Raw genomic sequence first — 12,965 nt, 5'->3', positions numbered from 1 at the left:
TCTCTCTCTGTCTCTCTGTCTCTCTGTCTCTCTGTCTCTCTCTCTGTCTCGGTTTTTTGAGACAGGGTTTTTCTGTGTAACAGCTCTGACTGTCCTGAAACTCACTCTGTAGACCAGGCTGGCCTTGAACTCACAGAGATCTCCTACTTCTGCCTTCCAAGTGCTGGGATTAAAGGAGAGCACCACTATCGCCTGGCTTCTTTTTATTCTCATTACTCTGATATCTTACAGTATTGCAGTTTGGTACTATTCCTCTGTCCTGGCACTCAGTGTGATCTTTCAATCTGGAGATTAGCATATCTTCATATCTTAATTCTGCTTTATTTTATTTTTATGTGTTTGATGTTTTGCTTGCATGTATGTCAATACCACATACATATCTGGCACCCTGAGGAGGCCAGAAGAGAGCATCAGATCCTCCCAAACTAGAGTCACAGATGTTTGTGTGCATGAACACAGGTCCTCCGTGTCTTAGCCCACTTAGTTTAGTTTTTTATTAATATAACTCAATGTTTGACTGGTGTGCTGATTTTCCAGTATTTTTCCTATTTTCATCTCATTGTCTTCGTCTGTTTGGAGCAAGCTAGCCTTGAGTTTGTGCAATCCTCTTGCTCTGCCTTCTGAGTGCTAGAATTATAGGTTTACAGGATTGCAGCCATGCCACCCTCCCTGTATCCTACTTTCTAGGAGGAGTCCTCACCTTTAACATTCAAACCTTGTGTTAAAAGTTTATTTCTCCAATCACATGTTAGGTTCCAAAGCCTTTCCTTATGTGTCAATGTCTCTTTTATTGCAGCTATCTGGTCAAGGATTAGCTTCCAGGAAGAGGAGTCAACTTCTCCACTGTGACAGGAAATGAGGAGGTCAGATGTGGGTGAAAGACACCATGTGATAAGTGGCCGGGAGGGGCAGGTTTTGTTTCCTGGGACGTATGTGGTGAGGCCACAGAGATGATGAAAGGGTAATGGTATAGGAGGCTTGAGGAATGTGCAAAGGAAGGCTGGGGCCAAGCTCCTGAAGGCCCAGCTGCTCCTTAGAGAGCCGTAGGAGTTCAATTCACAGAAGCCTCAGGCCATCAGTTCACCTTGACACCAGTCTGTCCAGTCTGATAAGCTCCTGCCCCTAAGGAAGAAGCTGGGCTCTTGGACAGTTCCATGGTTGGCATTCTAGTCAAGTGGTTTGGAAGGGCAGCGGGGCAAAGGAATTAAAGATTTTGAAGAGATGGCTACAATGAGCTTATCATGTCCCCTCCACTCGCATACTCTGGTAAGTGTAGAGCTGAGCCCTCCAGCTTGACATTTCTGGACAGAAAGCTTCATGCTAATTTAAAACTGGAGGGTCCATTGAACTCTCTGGCCTTGATCATTTGTATAAAATGTCATGATATCAGGCCCCAGGGGTTCTTATTGTTTACATTTTTTTTTGTTTTTACGAGACAGGGTTTCTCTGTATTGTTTTGGAGGCTATGGGTCCAGCCCGGCCTCGAACTCACAGAGATCTGCCTGCCTCTGCCTCCCAAGTGCTGGGATTAAAGGTGTGCGCCACCACTGCATGACTCTCTCTCTCTCTCTCTCTCTCTCTCTCTCTCTGTCTCTCTGTCTCTCTGTCTCTCTGTCTCTCTGTCTCTCTGTCTCTGTCTCTGTCTCTCTCTCTTCTTAGCAATAGCATCTCATGTATCTCAGGCTAGCCTTAAACTCACTATAGCAAAATGGCCTTCAGCTTCTCATCTTCTGTTCTCCATCTTCCCAGTGCTGGAATTGCAGGATTATCTCCACAGACCTGGGTCATGTGGTGTTGGGGATCAATCTCGGATTTCCTGTGTGCTGGACAAATGCTCTGCTCAACAGCTCTACCCTCTAACATTAAATCCTTAGGTCCATATCTGGCATCTGGAGCTCTTGGTGGAATCATCTGGGCTCTTCCAGCCTTCCACACTCCTCCCTTTCTATCTCTGCTGCCTGCAACACAGATAACCAACCTCTCTCTTAGCCTAGCTCTACTTCACACCTGCAGCTTTCCTTGGTGGACACCCCATGAGGAAAGACACCCTGGTATCTCAAAAATCTAGGTGTCTTCATTGTAACTTGGGGTCCACCCTCGTAGATTCATATAATGGTGATCAGGGCCTCCTTTTAAACAACCCGGCCCTATAGCACATCGCCTACCCTCAGCGGCTTTGTGGCACTGTGGAGCAGGCTTCCACAACCCCATCACACCTACAACTCTTATGCTTGCAGCAACAGAGGCATGTGGATGTTCCTGCCAAGTTGTCCTGCCAGCCCGAGACACCTTCTGGCCCACTTATACCACAGCCTCTACACACCTTGGTGGCTGACTGTGAGGACACTTTCTGAGGTATGTGTTTCTAAGCAGGGAATCCCCTCTACCCAGGCATGTTTGTAAGCAGGGAATCTCTTTCATGGTGTTCTCAATCTGGCTTTCTCCTTTCAATACATTTTTATTTTTACAAGCCCGATCCTTTAAAGTATAAAATTCAGATTCTTTAGGAAAAAGGTTCTTAACCTCCCTAATGCTGTGATCCTTCAATACAGTTCCTCATATTGTGGTGACCCCCAACCATAACATTATTTTCATTGCTACTTCATAAGTATGATTTTGCTACCACAGTGGATTGTAATGTAAATATCTGTGTTTTCTGATGGTCTTAGACGACCCCTCTGAAAGTGTATTTTGAATCCCCAAAGGGGCTGTGATCCACAGGTTGAGAACCACTGCTCTAGGACCTCTACCTAATAGCAGAGAGAAGGAATTGGTCTCCTCAGATATGGCAGCACTGATGTTCACCTGTGTGTTCTGGGCATTTCACCACCAAAAGAGAAACAGACTCTGGCTGTAGACTGTTCAAGGATGTGAATTTATTTAATGTTGTTACAATACACAGACAAATCATACTGTATTTTCTTTGTAATGTTTCCTCCCTCAAGAGTCACTTTAGTTTAAACCAGAGTATTTTCTTTAAGAATATTTAAGAGAACACACTCATACACCACACACACACACACCCATACACACACACACACACACACACACACACACACACACACACACACACAGAACAAGAACAAAAATGTAACCCCATCGTAGTACGTGTGAATGAAAGTGGAAACAGGCCTTGTTTTCAAACTCTGTAACTGTTCTGTCTGCCTTAGGAATTAAGCAGAAAGTTCATCCCTGTCCTAGGCCAGGGCTGGGCAGAGGCTGGACAAGCCTGCCGGGAACAACGTGTAAGTGGCTCGGGTTGCTAGAGACCAGAGTACAGGGTGCCAGAAACAGCCACCCACTCCCTCTCCTCCTGTTCTCCCAGGTCAAGGTGCAATGCTCTCATCAGGGGACCCAATGGGTGGTGGAATGGTCAGAAGGCAGATTTCTTTTGACTTTTTTTTTGTGATTCAGTTTCTTTCCAGAGTCTAATGTGAGTGCAGAGCTTCTGAGGTCTCGGAGGTTGGGAGGCCTGCGAACCCTCTTCTCCAGCCAGTTTGTCCATCTGGCCTTTTCCATACTGGCAGAGCCACATGTCAACGGCTGCTGTCGCTCTCCGTGGGAGCTGTGTGGTCTCACAACACCAGTCAAGAACACGGAACTTCTTGACTTCTCAGACAGACCAGTCAGTGAGGGACGGGTAGGCTAAAGACAAGGTGGCAGGTTCCACAGCAACCTGGACAGCTGAGAGAGCAGAGGCGGGCTCCTCCTTACTCCCAGCAAGGGGACAGTGATGTCCTACCTATTAACCTAGCCCTCCCTCCCCCTTGGCGGGTCTTGCCCAATGCCCTCCCAGAAAGGCTGTACTCAGAGTTGCCCTTGAGGGCTGAAAGGGAAAGGCAATCTGAGGCTCTTTCCTCAGGGTGTCAAACGGCTGTCCCCCAGAAGCTGTCTGGCCTAGGGAGGGGAGGTCCCCAAAGGGATGAAATAGGAAATCAACAGAACTTTTGGTTTCTCACTTCTGAGGAAATAATAAACTTCATAGTTTAACAATAGCCCTTAGTATTTCCAACATCACACCTCACACCGGCGCCTGATAGAATCTGTTGAGTGACCAACACTTACGTACACACACACACACACACACACACACACACACACACACACACACACACCACAGAGCTTACAAGTGTACTGGACTGGGGGACGACCCTGCTCTTCAGCCTGCAGGCTATCTCAGCACCAGATGAAGCTTGGCACTGACTTCCACTTATGGGCGGGGTGGCTTCTGCTGGGCTCTGGTGCTCCCCACATAGGCTTGGGGTGAGTTTGGCAGTAGTTAAGTGGAAACTGAACCTCCACTTGCCCCAGCAAGGAGCCAGCTGGCAGTGAGAGACAGTTGAAAGGGCTTACGGGACCAGAGAGTTCAAGGACTTGAGAGGGAACTTCCCAACTCTGTACTGTAAGTGGCCTTTCTTAGACTCAAGAGCAAAATGAGAAATGTTTAAGGGACACAGTGAATGTGATGTCACAGGGGTTGTGTGCTAGACAGGGCTACCCTCTCCCGGCAGGAGGCTAGGCCAGCGGGGGCCTCTCACTTGTGTAATATCTTGCCCGAGAACCACAGAAACAGAGAGGATGCTCTCTGGAGCTACCCTTCAGGCCAAGGACTCCAATGTGTCTGACATCCTAACCTGCACTGCCTATCAGTCCAGCCTGCATCTTCCCCATGCCCAGCAGATTGCATCTGCTGGTGTGTAGGTGGCATCAGGGAATGGGCTCCATTTATTTTAACCTGGGCTCTAACCATCTGCTCACTCTGCTGGAACTAAGCCCCGGACCTGGCCACTCCAATGCTGAGTGGTCCTCAACTGAACATGTTTGGGAAGGTGCCTTGGCTCTGGATCTCCACCTAGAGGCCAGGGGAAAAAACAGCCACAGGCTCCCAATGGGAAACTCCCGTATTTCCGAGACTTACACATCTACAGGAGATGAGCCATGGGGTCTGGCTGGACCGGGCAGCAGAGGAAGGGTACACAGCCAACAGTAAAAATGGAGGAGGCACCTTTTACGTGTAAATATGTATGCCAAAGTCATGGCCATTTCTTAGCGGGAGGGGAGGGGCCAGGGAGAAGAAAGCACATAGATGCCAAAAATGACTCGTGTCTGAGTAGAGGGTGCCAACTGGACCAGCTCCTCCTAACTCCTAAGACAGTAACCAAGGTAGCTGAAGATGTAGGCTACCCTAGCCAGGATACCTGCAGTCTTTCTATCAGTCTGGCCTCAGTTCAGTCACACCCTCACCGGGGCAAACTGGAGACAAATGGAGTCCAGGACTGAGGACCAAGACTCCCTTGCCCAGGCTCCTCTGCTCCCATCCACCTTCTAGGAAGGGCCAGCCCTAGTCAGATCATGAGGACAAGGGTGCAGGAAAGGAGCACCATCGGAGGAGGAGCCCGGCACGGGTGGGAGGAGGGTCCACCTGGCCAATCACTTAAAGGTGTCGTCAGTGTTTTTGAACATGAGAATGGCGTTATAGATCTTCAAGGCTGGGCCCAGCTTGACATTCATGATCTTCACAATGTCCGCCTGTGTCAGCAAAAGCAAGGCCTCGCCGTCAATCATCTGGGGAGCAGGAGAGGGAGGAGGGAGCCGGAGGAGGAGGAGGAGATGGCGGAGAGGGGAGAGGTGAAGGGAAGGTAGGGGTGGATGTGTGAGGGAGTGTGGGGGGGGAAGGAGCATGTGGCAGGGGAGAAAGGGAAGGGGCAAAGAGAAAGGACAAGGAGGAAAAAGGAGAAAAGGAAGACAGCCATGGGATGGAGAAGGAAAGCAAGACAGCCTGGTTCCCCATGTTATACACAGAGTTTCCCTTTCTCTTTCTCTTCCTCTTTCTCTTTCTTCTCTTTCTCTTTCTCCTTCTCCTTATCTTTCTCTTTCTTTTCCTCTTCCTCTTTCTCTTTCTTCTCTTTCTCTTTCTCCTTCTCCTTCTCTTTCTCTTTCTTTTCCTCTTCCTCTTTCTCTTTCTTCTCTTTCTCTTTCTCCTTCTCCTTCTCTTTCTCTTTCTTTTCCTCTTCCTCTTCCTCTTCCTCTTTCTCTTTCCCTTTCTCTTTCTGTGTCAGTGTCTATACTGGAAAATCCTCTTTGGAGCCCTTACAGACAGTAGCTTCGAGAAGCCAGCTGCTGGTAGATAGTTGTGGGGCTTCGTACTTAATGAAGGTGCACATTAATACCTTGTTTGAAAGTTATTAAGAATTTAGTGACATCTGAGCACAAAGCCAAGTGCCAGGTCCTTCTACACACAGGGTCCAGGGAGGATGCCCAGGAAGCCAGGCAGGCTCCTGGTCTGAGCAGTTTCATTTATTAGTCATCCTTCAAAACTGCCTCCTGAATTCATTTTGTTACCCCGGTAACAGCTTCCATATCTACGCATGTGATCTAGCATTTGTGAAATGCCTGCCTTCAAAACAAAACAAAGGAAGATGAGAGAAACCCCATCATAGCCCCAGTGGGAACCCACTAGTTAGTCTTGGAGCTACTGATGGCAAGCTGGGCAGACACTGCACTTTGAGGGTTATCACATGGGGTACAGTGTTACCTCTGACCTCTTCCTGTCCCCAAATCAGAGAGACAGAGAACACTTGAATCTAATGAAGGCTTTGGATTGATTTCTAGTTTTAATTTTTTTCTATCTCAATCATTTATTTTGTGTGTGGGGGTGTGGGTGTGAATGGGGATGTGTGGTATCCCTACATGCATGTGGGGGCCAGAGGACAATTTTTGGGAATCAGCTCTCTCCTTCCACCATGTGAAGCCCGCAGACTGAACTCGGGTCTTTAGGTGTCAAGCGCCTCCACCTGCTTAGCTACCTTGCTGGTCCTCACTTCTAGACTTTTAAAAAACGTCACAGGAAAAAATGAAATGAGAAAAAGAAGAAAAAGGGAGGTTACTATTTTAGGATGGAAGGTACTTAACGGCTTATGAACACCTGAAATAATTTATGTGGGCCTTACTTGTCTCAAGAACTATTTTTAAAAAATGCTCTGAGGTCACAGGAAATGTAGATATGGGCAGGAGCTACCCCTGATTTCTGGTGCAATACCAACATTGTATAAAAGTCACGAGTCACAGTACTCAGGGGTGACTCATGATGGTGCCTGTAATTTACCTCAGCCTCATCCTACGCCAGACAAAGCCAGTGTGTGAAAGGCTCATAAGTGCACACTCTAGTCAGGGAGGAGAAAAGCCAGTTGTGAGGAGGGAGTAGGACCAAGGAGACAGAGGAAGGAGGTTGTACGAGGCCAGGGACTCAGGACGGGAAACCACCTAAATGTCCATGAGCAGGAGGACTGTTGTCTGTTCATTAAATAGAAAAAAAACTGTGAGTGTGTACACAACACTTCCCCCAAACACTACAGGGAACAAAGAGAGACCCCACAGAGCACCTGCTGTCTGATCCAGCTTACGTAATTCAAGACTGGGTTAAACCAATCTATACTGCTATAAACCACAGTGCTAGAAAAAAAAAAGTGCTTATGTTTTAGGGTGGGGACTGACCAGCAGAGGTTGAGGCAGAACTTTTGGTGTTATGGGAATGGTCTGTCTTGATTCAAGTACACACATTTCATAAAACTTGCGGTGTTGGATGTTCACCTCAGTCAATTCATCTGGGGAAGGTGGGGCATAGCTACTGAGCAGTGGTAAAGAGCAGCCTAGCGTTCTAGAAGCTCTGGGTGCAACCCTTAGTACCCTATCCAAACCAAACCAAACCACACCAAACCAAACCAAACCCCAAACAAACAAAAGTGAAAACAACAAGCTACCCAGAGAGAAGGCAATCAGTATACTGGTTCCAAATTGGTCAGAAGGTTCTAGAAACAGGAGTCCAGCTGGACACCCAGAGAAACATAGATAAGATTAGCAGCACAGGAGGCCCAGATCAGCACCCAGACCAGAAGAGGCAGACCGTGCTGGGTCTCAGGACTTCCTTCTTTCTTACGGTGCACAGACCATGCTGTGCTGGTGTAGGGGGCTGCTTCTACTGTTTTGGAAGGAAGACTTAAACACACTCAAGGGCTCCTTCTACTTCTGAACTCTACGAATCAAGAAGAGTCATGAATAAAGTTCTTTATTTAAGGACAAATGTGCATAAAAGTCAGACTACCATTTATAGATGCCTCCCCCATATTGGGCTTTGGTGCAGTGGTGGGATTTCTGTATGACTCTATAATGTTGCTAGACAGATGTAGACACATGCCAGTGACATGAGCATGTAGCTATTGCAGTGAAGACTCACTCCTTCCCTCCAAAGTTCACCTGCCAGGCGGCCCTCAGTGCACTTGCTCTATCTCCATCTTAAAAACAGGAAGATGAGCAGGGCCGTGGTGCATGTCTTTAATCCCCATGTGCTGCTGGTCAAGTGGGCTGCTTACTCGGGAGGCAGGAGCAGGCGGATCTCTGTGAGTTCGAGGCCAACCTGGTCTATAGAGCGAGTGCCAGGTAAGGCTCCAAAGCTACACAGAGAAACCCTGTTTCAAAAAACCAAACAAACAAACCAAAACCAAAACCAAAACCCAGGATGATGCATGCTCAGAGACAAGCTGCTCAGATTGGGAGAGCTAGGATTCCAGCTTAGGTTGCCTCCAAACCTGGCATTCTTTCCCTGTAACTCATTGCTTCATATCATTCCTAAGCTCTTGGGTGTTAACTTTGGTCTGTCAGGATCTCTGCAACAAATATCAACACCTATGCCACCCAGCATCTGCTTTGGGCTCTGTGATTTGCAAGGATGAGCTCACTAGTGGAGCGTCTGTTCAGCCTGGTTGAAGCTGTGTTCACTCCCCAGCACCCCAACTGCTTCAATTCAAATAGCCCTAGGCAGAGAGCACAAGAGCCAATGGATTCCTTCTTCAGGATTCCCAAAAGGGATCTGAACACCGTATCCGCAAGCTGGTCCACAGTCCCTACAAGATTTCTCCCACAGACATGGGTGACTATGACTGGTCTTGCCTTGGAGGGCATCAGAGGTCCCTCTTGGGCTTGGGTAATGCTGGTGAGGGTGATGGCTTCCTGCCATCTCAATGGCAGTGACTTGGTCTCTGTCCCTCTGCACTTGGACCTTACCTCGTCTTTGAAGAGGCGCGCTTGGTCCTCAGAGCCCGTCAAGGTCTGAACGAAGCCAAAGACCTTGGGAATCAAAGGAGATACGTTTAACCAGGGGATGGGATCGAGGGGAGGGGTGAGTCTACATGGTCTTGGTGCCCCTTGGACCGTGCCAGCTGTTTCTTTCTTATCAGCCTTAGGGCAACCACATGTCTTTGTGTGGCTGTACCCGAGGGAAGGTCACGTGTTCCTTAAAGCATGCCTGTCCTGCTAGATTCCCAGCACACCCTCTCCATCCACCATAAGAGGCCTATTTTGGTCAGTATTGCTGTGCAGCTAAAGGGGTTGTGGGGAGGAGGGATGAGCACAAGGCTGGAGGCTGTTAGGTGTGGTATGAGGCTCCATCTGAGTGGCTTTGGCCCTCCCCCCCTTCCCCCCCCAGCACACGCACTAGGGTATGTTTTAGAGGGAGCCTGAGCGCAGGAAGAAGTGAGGCAAGGCTAAGCGAGGGCTCCCTACCTCTTCGATGGTCCACTTGGAGACCATGGAGGCTGAGATGCCCGCCACTCCTGGCAGGAGCTTGCAGTGCTGCTCCCAGCCCATAGAGAAAGAGCGGTCGGGGTGGGTTGACACGAAGAGGGACTGGTGTACCACACTGGGAGGGAGGGCTGGGAGGCAGAGGCAGAAAAGGATGGGCTAGTACGAGGGAGAGCTCACACGGGGACACAGGGGACCCTGGCTGGCACAACAGACAGGACGAGGGCCCCCTCGTAAAGCCTGCAGAACCACGTGGGTGACCTGGTGTGCTGCTGGTCAAATGGGTTGCTTACTCACTGGTCCCAGCACTCACCGGAGTGACCCCTGTACTCTGGACCTTGTGAGGGTGCTCTTAGAGCTGCCGGCATCACACAGCCCCTACAGCTCAGGCAGGTTCACCCCTGACATGAACAATGAGTTCTGTGTCCTTTCTGAAGTCCTTCTGGACTCTGACCAGCTCTCTTTGACTAGAGTGATTCTGGCCCAGAGAATGTGCTCTTATCAGCTGCCTTTTGCTTGCTTTCTGATCTGCTCGGGAGTCCCTGGCTCCGTGGGTCAGGTGACTGATGCTACTCTGCTTGACTTCCTCTTTAACAGGCTTGGTACTCATCCCTTGGACTTCACTCAGTTCAGCAGCTGACAGCCTGACCCCATCCTCTGCAGTAGACCAGGGGCCACAGGCAGCTTGGCCACTCTCCTGGGGGCCTACTCTGCCTTGGGCCACAGTTCAGGCTACTTCCTCTTTTTTTTTTTTAGTGCTTGCTGACTATTCTGGAGGCAGAATGTAGCACTTCCGGTGTCATCTTCTTTATGGCAGACTATCCTGTCCCATTTCACTCCCTAAGCCTCAGCCTTAAGGCTTCTTCAGCTCTTCATATCTCTACTGAAGGCCTTTAGGATTCTACCATGGCTTAGCAGGTAAGGGTACTTAAGGTATTTGCTGTGCAAGCCTGTCAGCCTCAATTAGATTCCCCAAATCCATATAAAGGTAGAAAAAGAGAACTGACATTACAAAGTTGTTCTCTGACCTCTGAGCGTACACCATGCAACTCTCTCTCTCTTTCTCTCTCTCTCCTCTCCCTCCCTCCCTCCCTGTCTCTGTCTCTCTGTCTCTGCCTCCATCTCTCTGTCTCTCTCCCTCCCTCCCTCCCTGTCTCTGTCTCTGTCTCTCTCTCTCCCCCCCAAGAACTCTTCATAGTCGGTCAGCAGGTGCCCTCTGGTGGTTAGAATGTAGCCCTGCAAATGGGAGCTGACCATAACAGAAGACGGACCACTATACCCTGGCCCTAGGACAGTCTCCTAGGAGGGCCCAGACATCAGTCAAGATGCGTGCCATTCAGGCCCGAGGCTACAAGAACTGCTTTCTGTTTCCATCAGGAGACCAGGAAGAAACAGTAAAGAGAGAAGCCAGAGAAAGGGTCTTTCCTGTGCGAGCTTCTATTCTCAGTGTCTGACTGAGGACACCAGGCTCAGGAATCTGGTGTGAGACACCAGGGACACTCACACAAGACAGACCAGCAACAGTGCAAGCAGCCAGTGGTCTGCATGCCAGGGAGAAAGGCTTGAGAAGACACCAATCCAGACACTTTGCCTGCACTTCCAGAATTTTGACATAAACAAACACCTGCTCTTTAGGCTACCCAGTCTGTGGTATTTTGTTACGGAAATTAATGCAAATGAACCCAAGGGGAATGGGTATTGACATGACATTAGGGTGCAGTGCTTTAAGTCTAATGCCAAAAGTCAGGTCCAAGTTTGCCCCTCACAAGGTGAATAACCCTGAGCGAATGATTTTGCCTCATCACAGCACTAAGAGGTAGATTTTATCCATGCTTTCAAGTGAGCAAAGTGACTTGCTCAAGATCACACACTGACAACCATGGTCTCTCGAGGAAGCCTAGAATCAGAGAAGAACAGAGTAGGGCCACTGTGCCACCTTTGGAAATCCAGACACCACGCCCCTTTCCCACAGACTGCCAGCAAGCCCATAGCTCCAGAAAGACGGCCACACAAAGCCTCGTCCCTTGCTCTTGCGCCTGCTCAGTGCACCAAAGGCTCTCAAAGCAGTGGTCTCCTTTCCAGATGCTCTCACTCTGGTGCCTCCTGGTGTCCGATCCCAGAAATCACAGGGCATTTAGTGCGCCCACTTGACGGAGGACCCTAACAGGAGACCTGCACTCACCTTGGAAATCTTCCTGCGGAATCTTGCGAGACTTTGGAGGGCGTCCAATCCTGGAGAGAGAGGGACCAGGGTCGCAGCAGAGGATCAGTGGCTGGCCCAAGAAGACACGAGGCCCCACACCCGTGAAGCCCAGGACCTGACTCCCTGGCCTCCGCACCGGCCATGATGGCGGGGCTTCTTCCTTGGGGATAAATTAGACAGGTTCTTCTTCTTGGCTGCTGTCTCTGAGTCAGACAGGTCTGCCTTCAGCCGGCTCTGGTTCCTCTCCGCCAGCGGGCAGCCAGAGAGGCAGTGATGAGCTGTGAACTTGCCTGTGACATGACCGGAACCATCACAGCCAGGAGTGGGGCACTTCCTGGGGAGACGAAGGCTTTAGTTGGGTGGACCCCCTGGTCTCTACAGAGCCCTCCCTAACCATGGCCCTGTTCAGGTCCTGGGAAATGCCGATGGGTCTCACTCCACAGCTGTAAAAGACTCTTCCTGAACCATACCTGCTTTACTCTGGGCCTCAGCTGTTACTTTACTTACCGCTGGTGTAAGTTGTGTTTGGAGGGCTTTGTGTGGGGTGGGCTCCTGTGGTTGAGAGGAAGGCAGCCCCCAGGTGAGGCATAGCTGGACTCTCTGGGCCCTATAGGGCGAAAGAGAAATCAGCAGAGTCCTGGAGACAGGGGAATGGGACAGAGAAGGGACAGTTTCCATGGGCAGAGGGAGGGGTCAGTACTGGGAACTAGTTCCTGGGAGACCTGGCCCTGAGTCAAGCTGTGCCCATTCCTGCCATTGGGTATCAGCTATCACTGGGGAAGGAAGGTTTGGCTCTTGTGTACTTCGTCAGGACTTGTGCACATGCCTTGGCTTAGTGTAGCAGGAAGTCCTGGGGACTAGGGGGACAGACATCCCAAGCTCACAGCGGCACTGGAGCCCAGGGAGGGTTGTCAGAGACTGGTGGAGAGGGAAGAACAGAGCATCCTAAGTGTACACACGGAGAGGAGGCTCCAGGGGATGTCCTGTCTTGGAGCACCAGCCTGCAGGGTGGATGTCTGGGTGGTCGGCATCAATCCAGAAGTCACAGCTGTGACTCCAGCCATCAAAGTGGAGCTGGGAAAGAAAGGCCATTTTACAGATGATAAGATTAAGGCTTGTAGAGGAAAAAGGACCTGTCCAAGCCTACAACAGTGAATCACAGATAATGAAAGAATTTCTCCAGCTT

The 12,965-nt window shown here is 49.8% G+C and overlaps 1 protein-coding gene and 1 long non-coding RNA gene across 7 annotated transcripts in view; one reads left to right on the top strand and one right to left on the bottom strand.

The window, feature by feature from the left end:
• The first annotated feature begins 978 nt into the window (after positions 1–978).
• Positions 979–3,534, top strand: LOC110343261. Its single transcript, XR_002385472.2, has 3 exons — positions 979–1,266; positions 2,238–2,355; positions 3,415–3,534. It is a non-coding gene; the product is annotated as an uncharacterized LOC110343261 (long non-coding RNA).
• L3mbtl1 (L3MBTL histone methyl-lysine binding protein 1) overlaps positions 2,857–12,965 on the bottom strand; it is a 33,992-nt gene continuing 23,883 nt past the window's right edge. For 4 of the 6 annotated variants that reach the window (XM_040732901.1, XM_040732900.1, XM_040732902.1 and 1 more), the window contains 6 exons: positions 12,739–12,853; positions 12,287–12,386; positions 11,916–12,113; positions 11,759–11,808; positions 9,559–9,707; positions 8,050–9,123 (listed from right to left, as the gene is read on the bottom strand). In XM_040732901.1, the coding sequence (XP_040588835.1) occupies positions 8,683–9,123; positions 9,559–9,707; positions 11,759–11,808; positions 11,916–12,113; positions 12,287–12,386; positions 12,739–12,853 (1,053 nt within the window). In that variant the 3' untranslated portion in view covers positions 8,050–8,682. Of the gene's footprint in view, positions 5,566–8,049; positions 9,124–9,558; positions 9,708–11,758; positions 11,809–11,915; positions 12,114–12,286; positions 12,387–12,738; positions 12,854–12,965 lie in introns of those variants that run through there. The other 2 variants (XM_040732904.1, XM_040732905.1) reach the window with 2 other exon arrangements.

The sequence above is a fragment of the Mesocricetus auratus genome, unplaced genomic scaffold (assembly GCF_017639785.1).
Source record: "Mesocricetus auratus isolate SY011 unplaced genomic scaffold, BCM_Maur_2.0 Super-Scaffold_100028, whole genome shotgun sequence".
Taxonomy (NCBI): Eukaryota; Metazoa; Chordata; class Mammalia; order Rodentia; family Cricetidae; genus Mesocricetus; species Mesocricetus auratus.
The sequence above is the reverse complement of the archived record's forward strand: the minus strand, read 5'-3'. Positions and strand labels throughout refer to the sequence as shown.